Genomic DNA, 13578 nt, shown 5'->3' with positions numbered 1-13578 from the left:
TAATTATCGTACATGTCTTTTATTAAGCGGGAGGCGTTAAATTTAACCAAATATAAATTTTAGTTTCATATAACAATACAACATTTTAAAATATCTTGTTTTAAAAACTATTCTTCTTCAGTTTTTAAACCTAGTCCTTTAAAACAATTTGTTCCATTGTTCGTAACTTGACAAAATTTGGAAATTTTTTGTTCCAAATGTCATCATTTTTTGTGAGGAACAATTCTGTTTTGTATTTTTGTGTTCCATACGCCAAACGAGAGCAGGGTTGAAAACTTTGAAAGGTACCTTTAACTCAAAATGACAAAAATGGCGTATGGAACACTTAAGCATGACACCGACGAAATGTTGAAATTTAATTATGTATGGCAATATGCCGATGCATCTACCTTGTTTATTGTGCCGTCATGGCCCTGTCAATCTGTCAGATTGGAATTTTATCGCGAGTAAACAAATAAAACTGGAGTGAAAAGAAAATAGATTTTAAATTAGTATTAGAAATAATTACAAATTTGGATTTTATTTAATTAATAACGAAACTCAAACAACTTTGTACTAACAGCAAAATAACTCAACTTTCAATGTTGTGGGTTTCGATTTCATATTCCATCAAATAATCCACGAAAACAAAATAATTAACAAAACTGAAAAATCCAAAACTTATTCAGTTTATTGGGTTTATTTATTATAAAAATCCAACATTGCCTAAATCATGTTGCCCGGTGTGGGAGTATTTGGAACAGGTGCAATAACTAAGGTCTTGGTGCCCATCTTGCGTGAAAAGGGCTTCGAAATAAAGGCAATCTGGGGTCGTACTTTACGTGAAAGCGAGGAAGTGGCCAACTCCCTAAATATATCTTTCTACACCAACAAAATTGATGATGTGCTACTGCGAAAGGATGTTGACTTGGTGTTCATAGTATGTCAGCCCTATTTGCATGCTGAAATATCAGTAAAGGCTTTGGGCATTGGAAAGCATGTAGTCTGTGACAAACCAATGGGCCTTAATCAATCCGACGCCATGAAAATGGTAAGGGCTTCACAATATTATCCCACGCTGATATCTTTGGTGAATCATTCGCTGCGATTTTTGCCTGCATTTACACACATGAAACGATGCCTCAGTGAGGGTTTAATTGGCCCACTGAATGAAATATCATTGGTGGATGTTAGAGTGCAGTTGGGCAGTTTGTTTCCGGATAAATTCGATTGGATGTGTGATGCAGCCATGGGTGGAGGAGCTCTGAATTTGGTGGGTAGCCATGTTGTTGATTTGGTTAGTTTCCTACTACATCAACATGCTGTACGGGTGCATGGCGTCGTTAAGGCCTACACCAAGACGACAAATAACGTCAATGGAATACGTCAAATATCTGCTCCGGACTTTTGTAATTTTCAAATGGAACTTGCAAATGGCACACTCATCACTACATCAATTCATAGTCACACGGTGCCAGCAAAGACGTTTTCACAAGAAGTTCTCATTTGTGGTTCGCAGGGTCATTTAGTGGTTAGAGGTGGTGATTTATTTATATTCAAAAATAAAACAGAGGCATCACAAACCGCAAAGGAGGAAGCCGTCTACGTGGATGTACAAGATTTGCATTTTGCTACGTCAGACTCGTTGCTGCCACGCCTTTACATTAAGGGTCTATGTAAAATGATTGGTGCTCTCAAAGAATCATTTGCTGTCAAAGAATCTTCATGGGTTAAAGAACCGGTGCAAGCTGCAGCCACTTTTGAGGATGGACTCTATGTGCAAGCAGTGCTGGAAGCTGTACGAAAATCAAGTGAAACAAAATCATGGCAAAAAGTTCAAATCACTTCCGACACACCCTCAAATCATGATCAAATTATGCGTTTTGCTCGCATGTCTACTATGTAAACGATACAAAGGGGAGGAGTTATTATGGATTATTTGCTGCCACCTGCCTCTTTTTTGGTGTGAGATTATCTTTGTTATAGTATTCAAATTTTATTTCTTCGTATATGTATTTATAAATGTTAAGTATACTATATTCCCCTTTTTTACAATTCCTATATATTTTTGTATTTATTACCATATATGCTTTATCTATGGACATTCATATCCATAATTCTATAAGAACGCAATAAAATTGACAACATTTTAAAAGTGTAAATAGTTGATTTTTATTCGTAAATAAATTTTAGACTTTTATCGTAGAATTTGAGATACATTTGGAGATAAGAAATATCTTGTTAGGTATGATGGTAATTTGTGATAGTGTATTTCTAAGTATTTTGATAACCTTTAAAGATGAGTCATACAGTCTCAATATAAGTACCTGTGCCTTCTTACTGGATTCTATACAAAGAAATCAAATGATTCTCAATGACAATCAATATGCAGATTATATTTCACACGATCTTTTATCTGCTGTGAAATACCATCCATGGCTGACTTTACTAGTTCATGAAGATCGTGAGTTCAAACCATAGCAAGTCTACATCGTACTTCATCAGCAGCTAAATCTCTTCGTAAAACGTTAGGCGGTACTTTTCTGAGCATTTCAGCTTTGTTCCGCATGCCATACGGCCTTGACCATGAAAAGTGTGCCTATATTTTAGAGCTGAAAATAAAATTGGACATCAACCACCGTAATATTTTCATAGGAAATTCTAAGAATATACAAATGGTAAGTTGTATAACAAACTATTAAAGAAGAGAGCTGCGAACAAATATTCGTTTGAGTCAATCGGCAGATTTCTTAAATATGCATTGCATTACTTAATCTCGATAATGTTGTTTGAGTTGAAATATTAAAAGCTTGCCTTTTCGGTTAAATAACTTTCCATTCTATTTCCATCTTCCAAAGGAAGTCTTCGTTATTATAAGGACTCCTTTGTTTCCATTCACTTGCTTTACTTCATCTTTATTTATGACACACAACATTTATTACTTATTAAATACTTGTTAGCATAAATATTATTAGAAAAATACATTTCTAGCAAAAAAGGAAAGAAAATAATTTAAATTTATGTACGTACACAAACAAGAATTTGTAAACGACAGCCATGTAAACTTTGTAACGACACTAGGCTTCCACCAGAACTTTAGTAGGCTTTTCTTTGACTTTGCCAACTTTTTCTGTGGCCAATTCCTCTTCATTGTCGCCAGCGACATCTTCCACCACTTCGGGCAATTTATCACTTGGAACTTCTGGCAGTGAAACAGCAATATTTGCAGCTTCTTCGGCTTCCAATGCCTCCAACTCGGCCAATACATCATCTTCATCCTGTTGCGTGAGGGCATCAGAAAGTATCGAGTCGATTTCTTGTTGTTTTTCAATTCCATCACGAGTCTCGTCCATGATCTTTTCGATTTCATTAATATCCAAAATTTCATGCATCTTCTTCAAAGCAGCATTACCCTGTTTCAGACCTTCCAGCACTTGCATTTCAACCTGAGCAAATTCTATGTCCGCCGCCATTTTTTCTAAGTTTTCCAGTTGTTTGTCAGTATTTGCCAGCATCGTTTCCTGGTATTTCTTTTTGCGAAGCAGCAATTTTGCTCGACTGACATGGAAAGAAGATTATTCAAATGAAATGTCTTTCCTTCTATGGACATGCAAAATACTTACTCCTTTCGCCCTTGTGCCAAGCATTTCTTTGCCATTTGCCGGTCATTCTCCAGTGACAGTTCAATACGTTTCTGATACTGTTTCAGTCGATCCCTTTGTTGTTTTAGTTGCTGTAAAGATTAAAAATATATTACCTAGGAACATGCCTGGGAACATCAAAAAACCATCCCCTGACTCACCAAAACTGCTTTGTCTTGTTCAGTTACTCGACTTTGTTTTTTACTTTTCGTAAACAAGCCTCCCATTGTACTTTTTTATGTTGCAGTAATCTTGTTTGGATTGTTGGGGATAAGGGGTTTCTTCGAGACAAAAGTTAGTAGATTTGTGTGGTTAATAATGACTGTTTATTGTTTGTTTTTAATGAAATAATGTTCTGTTTAAATAATAAAAAATCTGCATAGTAGCCATATTCGAGAAAGGAGATACGAGATGCCATATCTGAACGAAAGAAGAACAAACGATAAAAATACAGAATCAAAACAAAAAGGCCGCTAGGGAGAAATGTCAATAAAATCAGCTGTTTTTCATTGTTATGAGGGGTGGCGGCAAACAGAGTTGTACAATCTAGTTCATTTAAAAGATCTAGTTCAATAGTTCAGCTCTTTTAACTGAATTAGTTCGGTAATCTAGTTCATTGTTCAATATCCAGTTCAATCATTCGGATCCACTACCTTGATCCAAAACATAAATTGTGTCTTTTTACTTTTTCAGTAATAATTATTCAGTAACTTCTTTTCAGAGAATAAAGGAGATTTTACTCTTTGATACGAAAATAGAGAACAAAGTAAAAAGACAGCATTTAGTAAACTTTAGCAAGATAAACTTTAGCATGAAAGAAAAACTAACTCCAAAGCTATGAAAAAGATCTTCAATTTTAAGCAAAATAACTAAAATATAATTAATATATTAATAAAACAATCATTAAATATAGGTGAATCGTAATATTTATAGTATTTTTCCAGAAAAATAAGATAAACATTGATCAGCTGACCATTACTTACTTACTTACTTAGCTGGCCTTTTACAGAACATTTGTTCCATAAGCCGAACTAAGAAAAAATCTCCAATCCTCTCTGTTTGCTGCTGTATTTTCCCAATCTGGGATGTGTAGCTTTGTGATATCTCGTTTCACTTGTTCGCTCCAACGAAGCTTTGGCCTTCCAGATCTGCGAGAACCTCCATGCGGCCCGTATTTATACGCCTTTTTAGCGGGTTCATCATCACTCATTCTTATAACATGGCCTAGCCATCGCAATCGTTGTATCTCGATTCGTTCAACTATATTGATGTCATTGTATAGTTGATACAGCTCGATGTTCATACGACGCCGATATTCGCCGTCAACACAGATTGGCCCATAGATCTTTCGTAGAATTTTTCTCTCAAACACACAAAGCACTGCCTTATCTGCTTGAGCAAGTACCCATGCTTCGGAACCATACATTAGCACGGGTAGTATCAGTGTTTTGTACAGTGTTATTTTTGTTTGACGAGAGGTGGCTTTATTCCTAAACTGCTTACTCAGCCCAAAGTAGCATCTGTTAGCCAACACTATTCTTCTTCGTATTTCACAACTGATGTTATTTGTTGTGTTTATGGCGGTGCCGAGGTATACGAAGTCCTTTACTACCTCAAAATTATAGGTACCAACATTCACAGATGGTGCGGTGTTTATGGACATATTACGCGTCGATACCATCAACTTGGTTTTTACGCCGTTTACTGCCAGACCAACTTTAGCAGATTCTCTTTCGACTTTTGCAAAGGTGTCAGTTACTTCCTTTACCGATCGACCCATGATGTCAATGTCGTCGGCATAAGCCAGTAACATGTGGCTGTTCGTGTATATTGTTCCATTTCTTTTGACCTTCGCGTCTCGTATGACCTTTTCCAGTAGGATGTTAAATAGATCACACGACAGGCCGTCTCCTTGTCTGAAACCTCTTTTGGTAGTAAACTCTTCGGAGAGGTTCTTTCCAATTTTAACTGAGGATCTCGTCTCAGTTAATGTCATTCTACAAAGTCGAATGAGCTTTGCAGGAATACCAAAATCAGACATGGCTTGGAACACCTTTGAACGTATAGGGCTGTCGAATGCTGCTTTATAATCGACGAAAAGATGGAAGGTGTCGATCTGCATTTCTTGGGTCTTTTCCAGGATTTGTCTCAAGGTAAATATCTGGTCAATGGTGGATTTGCCAGGTCTAAAGCCGCACTGATAGGGTCCAATAATTTCATTGACCATAGGCTTTAGTCTCTCACACAATATGCCAGATACTATCTTATATGCAATAGGGAGCAGACTTATGCCCCTATAATTGGAGCACACAGTCTTATCACCCTTCTTGTGGACTGGACATAGGATGCTCACGTTCCAATCGTCGGGTACGCGTTCTTCCTGCCAGATGGTGCTAACTAGCTGATGCATACACCTTATCAGCGTGTCGCCTCCGGTTTTGAACAGCTCGGCTGGTAGGCCATCTGCTCCTGCCGCCTTATTATTCTTCAGCCGGTTTATTGCTGTCCTTACCTCATCTTGGCTGGGCGGTATACATTCAATACCATCATCTGGGATTGGATATGTGGTATCTTCGCCGTCTTCACTGCTATCGGATACCAACAGTTTGGAAAAATGTTCTTTCCATATCCTGAGCACACTATCTGTATCAGTTACCAAATTACCTTGTTGATCTCTACAGGAGGATATTCCTGTACCAAAGCCATCAGTTTGATGCTTCACTCTTTGGTAGAATTTTCGGACTTCGTTCTGTCTCCTGTACATCTCCATTTGTTCACACTCCCTCTTTTCCATTTCTCTCTTTTTCCTGCGGAAAAGACGTTTCTCCTCTCTCCTTTTCTCCCGATACCTCTCTCGTGCGCTACGCGTTGCTACTGATTGTAAAGTAGCCCTATATGCCGCATTTTTTTCTTCGGTAGCAGCACGGCACTCCTGGTCATACCACGGATTCTTTGGTGGAGGTCTCTGGTATCCAAGTACTGATTTTGCGGCTGTTTGCATGGAGTGGGCATTATTTTGCCATTGCGCTGATATGTTATCGGGACGAGAAACGCTATCATTAAGCAATTGGGTCAGTTGAGTGGAATATGCTGTGGCTATCTGTTGTGTTTGCAGCTTGGCGATGTCCAACTTTCGTGTTGTGTCTGTCCGTGCTTTATTTGCAACGTTTAGACGGGTACGTACCTTTGCTGCAACGAGGTAATGGTCCGAATCTATGTTTGCTCCTCGGAACGATCGTACATCCAACACGCTCGATGAATGTCTTCCATCTATCAGCTGACCATTAGCAGATGATTAAAAACAGCTGATCGAACTTGCTAAATGTTGGTGGGAAAAAATCTTTCAGCAACTTTTAGCAATTTCTCAGAAAACAACTGTCAAAATGTTTCTCTCACTTTGCTCTCTTTTACTGAGCTTTTGTGTTAAAAGACAGCATTTAGTAACATTTCAATTGAACTAGTTCGTTTTAAACGTCTGGCGTTTCTTCCACCAAGTGGCGTTAACGTTCGTTTGCCACAGATCTACTTATCCCGTTATAAGTGGTCAAAATGACAGTGACATGCTTTTAAACTCGCAGATAGCTGTGTTGTGCGCGGATGTTATTTAACATTAAAAATGTCTATGTAGGGTCTTGCTTGATATTGCCCAAAATACAACCATTAAGCACATTTTTATTTATAATTTTTAAATTTTCAGAAAGTATAATACTTTTGTTGGAAGACCCTTCTTTTAGAAGGCCAATTTTATTGGTTTATACATATTCTAAAATTTTTATTTTTGTGTGGAGGAAAATGATTCAGTCCAATTAACATCGCCCTATTATAAAGAAAATAAATAACAAAAGTATCCATATAGCACCTGTTCAACAAAAAGGTAGTAACTTAAGATTTTATTATTATATTAACTTGTAGTAAATACAATGTTAATAATGCTTGGTTTACATCTACGAAATCCACTCAATTTCAATTGTCAATTCCTTTACGTATATGTCAAACGAAAACTCATCTGAAATCCATTCGATTTCATTTGACGTTTAAGCAATGGAATTGACAGTTGAAATTGAGTGGATTTCGTAAATTTAAACCTAGCATAAGACATAGCATTGGCTACAGTGACCAGCTAATACTTATAATACAATATATTTACAGATTATAATCAATTTATCTTATATAATTAAATGAGAGTTTGTTATAAAATTATACATAGCATTGATATTAGTCATAGTTGGTGATTTTAGCACTTTTATTCCATTGTTGTTGAGATATAGTTGGCGCATTTAAATTTGAAATGTTCACTTTTTATTTAAAACCGATACATAATGATCAATTTCGCCCAATGTAAAAATTTCCCATTATTTTATCTACTCTTTCCTCTAAATATACCGATATGTCACTCTGCGTACCTTTATAGTAACAACTTATGTATAAACTGTTTATTGTTTCTACTGAAAAATATAAAATTTTGAGTTACTACCCTTTTGTTAAACAGGTGCGATATGTATTTTCCAAATCTGTTAGATACATACATATGTATGTATATACAGTACATAAACAAACAAGACTGATTTTTATTATTATGTAGATTTAATATTTAAATGCTATCTTGTGAAGTATATTACCATATTACAATTTTTACAAATTTTTAAATACCGCTTATACAAAAAAAAAAAAAAAAAAAATACTGAACAAATGTTATCAAAATTCTCAGAGAAACTTAACAAATAAAATGAGTTAGTTAATCAGTCGGACACTGTAATCTATTTGCACATTCATTGAAGAGCTGCTAGTTATTACAAAAACAACTTGTTGCTAAAAAAACATTCTATTTGGAGAGGAGATATTGGATTCGATTTATTAACATCAAAATGTTTAAAACTTTAGTAATATGCAATCATTCAATTGGTAGCAGGCTGTCGAAGTATTCTCTCAGAATGGTAAGTGCAAGTAAACAAATATAACGAGAAAAACTCACAATTATTTTTGTTTTTATAGGCATCACAATTGGTCAAAGTGCAAGTTAAACAAGGTATAGTTGTTGGGCAACAAAAACAATTACCAAATGGAAATTTATATGAAACTTTTCACGGGATTCCTTATGCCGTTCCACCTGTTGGTCCATTGCGATTTAAGGTAATTTAGGGGGTGTCTGCATTTGAAGTTTTTTGTTTTTAACTAAAACTATTGTTTTTTGTAGTCTCCTGTGCCTTTAGAAAAATTCGATGTATCCGAATTGGAGTGTCTTAAAGAACGCGATATCTGTCACCAACGTGATGCCATTACGGCGGAAATAGCTGGATCTGAAAATTGCCTTTTCCTAAATATTTATGCTCCCAAAAATACTACCTCCACTTCATCTCCCCTACCTGTGATGGTATGGATTCATGGCGGTGGTTTTTGGTTCGGCCACGGTAATAGTGATGTGTAAGTAAGGAGAGGGTATTATTGGGAATTGGAGCCTTTAATATTTCAACCGAAATTAGTCGCATACTAAACCATTAACTAAAATCTCCAAACTTGTTGCTATCATACATACAACACATACAACAGGTTCGATGAAATCTGCTAAATCCGGTTATATATTAACGTACTATTATTTTAAGTGAATTTGTTTAATATTATATACGTTTTTTTGGTATTTGAGTAGTTATATGGTCTGTTCCAGAACATGCAAGAAGCTACTATTTTTTACTACGATAACATTTTTTCCTTTATGATATCGGAAAAAAATAGTACAAATTAGTAGAGTGCTGGAACAAACCAATAATGGCAAAAATTACTACAAAACAGCAATTTGAAATCCTGGTTAAAAAAATGGAAGCCCACCCTCGTGGATTCAGGCTTTTTGGCGAAACTAAGGCCACTTTTAAAGACGTATGAAAGGAGGTTGCGGAGCAATTAAATGGTTGTTGTCCACCAACCCATACATACACCAGATGAATGGCGCTTATTTTGGAACAATTATTTTGATGATTGTTGGAAACAAAACATCTACTCACAATACTGATGCAGTTCTAAAGGATTCAATTTTCCTCTTAAATGTCTTCTTATAGATGCTACGTTAAGTAAATCTCCTCTATCATCAAAAAATAGTTCCATCGAGCTTATAATTTTAGAAAAATAATCCTTTTGTTTCGAATTTGTTCTGATATGTGTTTCTCATTTATTCAAAACAAAAAACGCTCCGCTACATCGCCGATAACTTTTTATAGGCGATTATTATACCCTCAGCCTTTAGGCTAGAAAGGGTATATACACTTTCATACGGGCAAAATGTGCCTCATCGAAATAATGGTTTTAGACCCTAAGTATGATTGATTTAGCAATGTCCGTCCGTCAGTCTGGCTGGTGCGCACGATAACTCTCGAACGGATGAACCGATTCGGTTCAAATTTTGGCTTTCGTAATATTTTGTCCAAACTTAGTTTAAGTTCGAAGATGAGCTATATCGGTCCACTCCTTCCGGTACCTCCCCCACAAAAGTTCCAAAATGTTCGGAAAATTTGTGGGCATGATAACTCTTGGAGGCAGTAACCGATTTGGTCCATATTTGGCACATCGTGAAATTTCTACCAGACTTAGATGAGGTTCCAATATGGACTCAATTGGCCCACTCCTTCGGGTACCTCCCACACAAAATTTCGGATAAGTTCAGTTTAGGACCTGCTCTCGAATAGCTTTAATTTTTGTTGCAACAACTTGTATTCACTTCCCGCCATACGGCGGTACATGTTTCATCAGGGGCAAGTCCATACTTCCTGAGAAAATGGCCGGAAAGATGCAAAAAGCACCTATGACACCTTGTGTAGTGGTTGGAGCGCAAGATAACTCTCGAACGGATCTGTCGATTCGGTCCAAAATTTGGCCTTCGTAATATTTTATCAAAAAATAGTTTAAATTCGAAGATGGGCTATATCGGTCCATTCCTTCAGGTACCTCCCCCACAAAACTTCAAAAATGTTCGGAAAAATTTTGCGCACGATAACTCTTGAAGGGATGTAATCTATACTTTGTACATCCTAATATATCTACCAGATATAGATCAGGTTCAAATATGGACTATATTTGTCTACTCCATCCGGTACCTCTCACACACAATTTCGGATAAGTTCACTTTAAGACCTGCTCACGAATCACTTTGATTTTTGTTGAAGCGATTTGCATTCGATACCTCCATATGATGAGTAGGCAATAAACCGAGTAGCTATGAAATAATTGGAGTAGCTACGATGTAATGAAGAACTTTCTAAAAAAAAAAAAAAAAAAAAAAAAAAACGGAAGAGCAAACCGTAATTAAAGTAATTAGATCTCCAATTTCTAGCTTTAACAACTTTTTTCCCTGCACGAAAATTGATTGTCATTTACATACATACCACATCATATATCTGTTGATTATTATAAACATTAAATTTTTTATATTGTATTATTAATTTGTATTCAATTTACAAGTTGCTTTAACATTGGAGTAGCTATGATGTAATGAAGAATTTTTTCTAGCTTTAACCAGTTTTTATCACTGCGCGAAAACTTATTATCATTTGCATACCACATCATACATCTCTTAATGATCATTTCATAATTTAACTAATAACTTATACGATATACTTATTATCAATCTGTTGCTTTAAAATTGGAGTAGCTATGACGTAATGAAGAATTTAAAAAAAATTAAAGAATATAATTGTAACCAAAATAATTAGATCTCCAATTTCTAGGTTTAAGATGAATTATATATATGAAATTGTTTTTAGAGTAGCTATGATATCTAGGTGGATTCTTTGTAATTATATAAATTGGCCTCAAAATTGGCTTCAATTGCAAAGCAAATAAATAAATAAAAAAAAATATGACGGTAAAAGTGTTTTCAGGGGCAAGTCCATATTTCTTGGGAAAACAGCCCGAAAGTTGTAAAAACCCCCTATGTCACCATATGTGGCGGTCGGAGAGCACGATAACCGATTTGGTCCAACATTTGGTCTTCGTCATATTATATCCAAACTTAGTTTCATGGGCAATACTGGTCCACAACTTTCGGCACAACTCCCCAATATTTATAAAATTTCACTAAAATGCTAGGACGACATCACTTGAATGGGGCAACCAATTCGGTCCAAACTTTGGTTCTCCTAATATTTTATCAAAATTTAGTTTAACTTCTAAAATGGCCCATATCGGTCCTCCCTAAGGGTACCTGCCTTACAAAAGTTCAACATTTGTGTCTTAGTGCAGTTAATTCCTATTCCACGTTTTTGTCGGCAAGTTCAAATGTCCAAAAAGGGCCACAGAATTCTGAAGAGACCTTAAATACATTCGATCTGTCCGGAGGTGAAAGTTTCGCTTCACATTGGCTGAGGGTATATATCTGTCGGCAAAGCCGACTGACACTTTTTTTACTTGTTTTCTATCGCTTTACGTAATACAAAATTTAAATTTTGTCGCAGAGACGACTGACAACGACAGGACTCGACAATTAAAGGTCCAACACAATTATCGCCAATATGTATTTTTTCTTTTTTTTCAAATAATTTTTTTTCTGTTTTGCCTCAGTTATTTGCCATTATCACTGCTACAGGAAGATGTTATTGTGGTAACACTTAACTATCGCTTGGGAGCGTTGGGTTTCCTAAGTCTACCCGAAGAGGGCATTTGGGGAAATGCTGGTCTAAAAGATCAGGTAACCTTCATTAAAGAAAAAGAAAAACAAAAAAAATAATTAATTATGTCCAAAATTATTTCCAGCGTTTAGCCTTACAATGGATACAAGAAAACATCACACAATTCTATGGAGATCCCAACAATGTCACACTGTTTGGTGAATCGGCTGGAGCAGCTTCTGTCCATCTACACATGTATTCAAATCATGCCAATAAATTATTTCACAAAGCCATAATGCAAAGTGGTACCGGAAATATGGAATGGGTGTTTCAAACTAATCCAGCTTACAAAGTTCGAAAGTTAGCTGAAGAGTTGGGTCTGAGGAGAACAACAGATACCAAAGAACTATTAGAATTTCTCCAATCGCCTAAAATTACACCCTTACACATGTTAGAGAAAACATTGAAGACAATGACCGCAGATGAGAGGAGACGTGAATTGCCACTGCCATTTAAGCCAGTAGTAGAAGATTCTCAAAGCCCCGATGCCTTTATTAATCAACCTATATTGGACAGACTAAAGCAACCCGATAGTGTTGCTATACCCGCCATAATGGGCTATAATTCAGCAGAAGGAATGGCCATGATGGTGAATGCGGTACGCAAAGTAGAAGAATACGACAGGGATTTTAAACGTTTGGTACCACGCAACATTCCCTTGACACCAGATGATCCGGAATTGGAAATAATAGCCCGTCAAATGCGTGATTTCTATATGAATGGCCAAAAACTATCGCCAACGTTATTCAATGAATTAGCAAATATTTTAACAGATTATCATTTTGCCATAGACATGCAGTTGGCAGCTGAATGGCAGGTTCGTTTACAACCCCAATCTCCATTGTATTTTTATCGTTTCGATTATGTGGGAGGACGTAACTTCTTTAAGAAAATCTTACAAATGAGCAAACTAAAAGGCGCTTCACATGGAGATGAATTGTTTTACCTCTTCCAAATGGTCGGTAATGAAGATATGGGCACAGAGGGAGATCAACGTGTTACCAAACAAATGTCTGAGTTATGGGCGAATTTTGCTAAAACTGGCAATCCAACTCCTATCCCTGGAACAATTTCTAACAAATGGTTGCCTGTAAGCACCCCCACCAGTGAAAAGGATTCCTTTAACTTGAATTATTTGTTAATAGATGGCAAAGACTGTCCCATGCAAGAAAATCCCGACAAAGAGCGGATGGAATTTTGGCGCAGCATATATGCGAAATATTCCCAACCCTTGGATCACTCAAGATTAAGTTCAAAATTGTAAATAAAAAACAACTACACATATTTTTTGTTACATTTAATGAATT

General features: G+C 36.2%; 3 protein-coding genes across 7 annotated transcripts; 2 read left to right on the top strand and 1 right to left on the bottom strand.

Annotated features, from left to right (window-relative positions):
- The first annotated feature begins 417 nt into the window (after nucleotides 1–417).
- Nucleotides 418–2141, top strand: LOC141387121 (glucose-fructose oxidoreductase domain-containing protein 1). The gene has a single exon (XM_073956289.1). It carries the CDS (start codon nucleotides 713–715, stop codon nucleotides 1883–1885), a length of 1173 nt encoding a protein of 390 aa, XP_073812390.1. The 5' UTR covers nucleotides 418–712; the 3' UTR covers nucleotides 1886–2141.
- On the top strand, nucleotides 2108–13572 carry clt (cricklet). Of its 3 annotated transcripts, none has more exons than XM_073956287.1 (6): nucleotides 2108–2224; nucleotides 8399–8554; nucleotides 8613–8750; nucleotides 8815–9041; nucleotides 12165–12291; nucleotides 12357–13572. In XM_073956287.1, the coding sequence occupies exons 2-6, from the start codon at nucleotides 8486–8488 to the stop codon at nucleotides 13533–13535; spliced, it is 1740 nt and encodes a 579-aa protein (XP_073812388.1). In that variant the 5' UTR covers nucleotides 2108–2224; nucleotides 8399–8485; the 3' UTR covers nucleotides 13536–13572. The 3 variants fall into 3 exon arrangements, with proteins under 3 accessions (XP_073812388.1, XP_073812387.1, XP_073812386.1); XM_073956286.1 differs by lacking the exon at nucleotides 2108–2224 and adding an exon at nucleotides 7180–7244 and having other exon boundaries at nucleotides 8329–8554; XM_073956285.1 differs by lacking the exon at nucleotides 2108–2224 and adding an exon at nucleotides 7180–7244 and having other exon boundaries at nucleotides 8203–8554.
- On the bottom strand, nucleotides 2127–7064 carry Vps20 (vacuolar protein sorting 20). Of its 3 annotated transcripts, none has more exons than XM_073956284.1 (4): nucleotides 3782–4018; nucleotides 3603–3712; nucleotides 3010–3537; nucleotides 2127–2591 (listed from the first exon to the last, which is right to left on the bottom strand). In XM_073956284.1, exons 1-3 carry the CDS (start codon nucleotides 3845–3847, stop codon nucleotides 3057–3059), a joined length of 657 nt encoding a protein of 218 aa, XP_073812385.1. In that variant the 5' UTR covers nucleotides 3848–4018; the 3' UTR covers nucleotides 2127–2591; nucleotides 3010–3056. The 3 variants fall into 3 exon arrangements, with proteins under 3 accessions (XP_073812385.1, XP_073812384.1, XP_073812383.1); XM_073956283.1 differs by lacking the exon at nucleotides 2127–2591 and adding an exon at nucleotides 4604–6865 and having other exon boundaries at nucleotides 2864–3537; nucleotides 3782–4040; XM_073956282.1 differs by lacking the exons at nucleotides 2127–2591; nucleotides 3010–3537; nucleotides 3603–3712 and adding an exon at nucleotides 4604–7064 and having other exon boundaries at nucleotides 3846–4040.
- Nucleotides 13573–13578: the final 6 nt, after the last annotated feature.

The sequence above is a fragment of the Musca autumnalis genome, unplaced genomic scaffold (genome assembly GCF_047663935.1).
Source record: "Musca autumnalis isolate F117 unplaced genomic scaffold, ASM4766393v1 scaffold_5, whole genome shotgun sequence".
Lineage (NCBI taxonomy): Eukaryota > Metazoa > Arthropoda > Insecta > Diptera > Muscidae > Musca > Musca autumnalis.
This window is presented reverse-complemented; position numbering and strand designations above follow the sequence as displayed.

Bases quoted from the DNA above. Each gene is read 5' to 3' on its own strand.
- LOC141387121 (XM_073956289.1), top strand. From the start codon at position 713: ATGTTGCCCGGTGTGGGAGTATTTGGAACAGGTGCAATAACTAAGGTC.
- Vps20 (XM_073956282.1), bottom strand. From the start codon at position 6,621: ATGCAAACAGCCGCAAAATCAGTACTTGGATACCAGAGACCTCCACCA.
- clt (XM_073956287.1), top strand. From the start codon at position 8,486: ATGTTTAAAACTTTAGTAATATGCAATCATTCAATTGGTAGCAGGCTG. The intron at 8,555-8,612 runs GTAAGTGCAAGT...TTGTTTTTATAG, and splicing joins CGAAGTATTCTCTCAGAATG to GCATCACAATTGGTCAAAGT. The intron at 12,292-12,356 runs GTAACCTTCATT...AATTATTTCCAG, and splicing joins ATGCTGGTCTAAAAGATCAG to CGTTTAGCCTTACAATGGAT.